This window comes from Arachis ipaensis, chromosome B09 (genome assembly GCF_000816755.2).
Source record: "Arachis ipaensis cultivar K30076 chromosome B09, Araip1.1, whole genome shotgun sequence".
Classification (NCBI taxonomy): domain Eukaryota; kingdom Viridiplantae; phylum Streptophyta; class Magnoliopsida; order Fabales; family Fabaceae; genus Arachis; species Arachis ipaensis.
In genome coordinates, this window is record NC_029793.2 from 139,550,272 (window position 1) to 139,551,698 (window position 1,427).

The 1,427-nt window shown below is 28.0% G+C and overlaps 1 protein-coding gene across 4 annotated transcripts in view; it reads left to right on the forward strand.

The window, feature by feature from the left end:
- Positions 1 to 972, forward strand: part of LOC107616740 (ABC transporter C family member 10) — a 7,468-nt gene extending 6,496 nt beyond the window's left edge. For all 4 annotated transcript variants that reach the window (XM_021110831.1, XM_016318671.2, XM_021110832.1 and 1 more), the window contains one exon: positions 606 to 972. In XM_021110831.1, coding sequence (XP_020966490.1) covers positions 606 to 718 — 113 coding nt within the window. In that variant the 3' untranslated portion in view covers positions 719 to 972. The remainder of the gene's footprint in view (positions 1 to 605) is intronic.

Here is a 1,427-nt window from a genome sequence, read left to right on the forward strand (position 1 = left end):
AACTTATGGACGTTAAAGCAAAGTGCTAGGTGGGAGACAACCCACCATGGTATGATCGTTCTTTTCTCTATTTTTAGTTTTCTTACTCAATGACTCTTCTCTTTATTAGTATATTTCGTGCATCTGCATTTACATACTTTTACTTTTTAAAAAAAAAAAATAAAAAAAGTTTATGTAATTACTACACTTCTTGAAATTATATAGCTAGAAACAGAAAATATTTTTTCTTTTTCATTTCAATGACGTACTTCATGTAATTTAGTATTGGAATATTTTATTGTCGTCAGATATCGTGCTATTTACTACTTTATTTAATATATGTGTATACCTATCACTAGAGAATATTCTAATCTATGTACCATATATAACTAAAATATTCCAACAATTAAGATGTGGATGAAATTAATTATAGCCATTTTTGCATTGGGTCAATAAAATAATTTAACGGCATACATCTAATAAAATTATTATATCTTAATATATGGTGCACTAAATTTATGTAGCCAGTGCATCATCATATCAAGTATTGTACTAAATAATGTACTAGGCCTTTTGTTGTTAAAGAAGGAATTTGTCAATTTGAATATTGTATGATTATTTTTCAGGAGAATTGGTTGAGTATGATGAGCCCATGAACTTGATGAAGCAAGAAGGATCATTGTTTGGACAACTTGTTAAGGAATATTGGTCTCATTTTCAGTCTGCAGAATCTCACTGAAGCTAGCTATCTAGAAGTAGAAACCTTGTTTTGATGCAGCTTAATTATATATCTATGTGTAGCTTTAATTAATTTGTGTTGTATTATTAGAAGGGTTCAACAAAGTAAAGTAGAAGATTGAGTGTCTAATTTATTTTATTTTATAATAAAAGGACAAGCTATATTAGTTGGGCCTACTGTTGTAATTTTAGAAGATAGAGAGCTGCATTATAATGATCACTTATATTTTGGTAGGAAAAGTTTCCATTTATTCCAAACTCTTAAAGCCCTATCTAACTATAAAAGCTAACTATAATTAAGAAAAAAGTTAGATGATAAACAGCTTTTTATCAACACATATAGTCAACAATTTCATTTTTAGTTTTTTTTCCCCACCGTATTCCTAATTCGGAGGTTAAAAATTAATTCGTCGCAAATCAAAGTTCTATTTAAAGTTTATCATTGGTTAATAAATTGCTATATATTCGAACTCCTGACACTTGTTTAAGCAGAATAATGAGCTAACTATTAGTTCAATCCAATTCGGTTAAAATGCATGTATTTAATTACTTATAAAATGATAAAAGAAGTGTTTAATTACTAATAAAATGATCAAAATGATATAGTATATGTACCAACAATTAAACAAATTAAAGATGCATGGTCCAATAATATTTACGCCTCTCCCTTATTCTTCATAAAATTATTGAGTCCTTGCTATGGCTGGTCT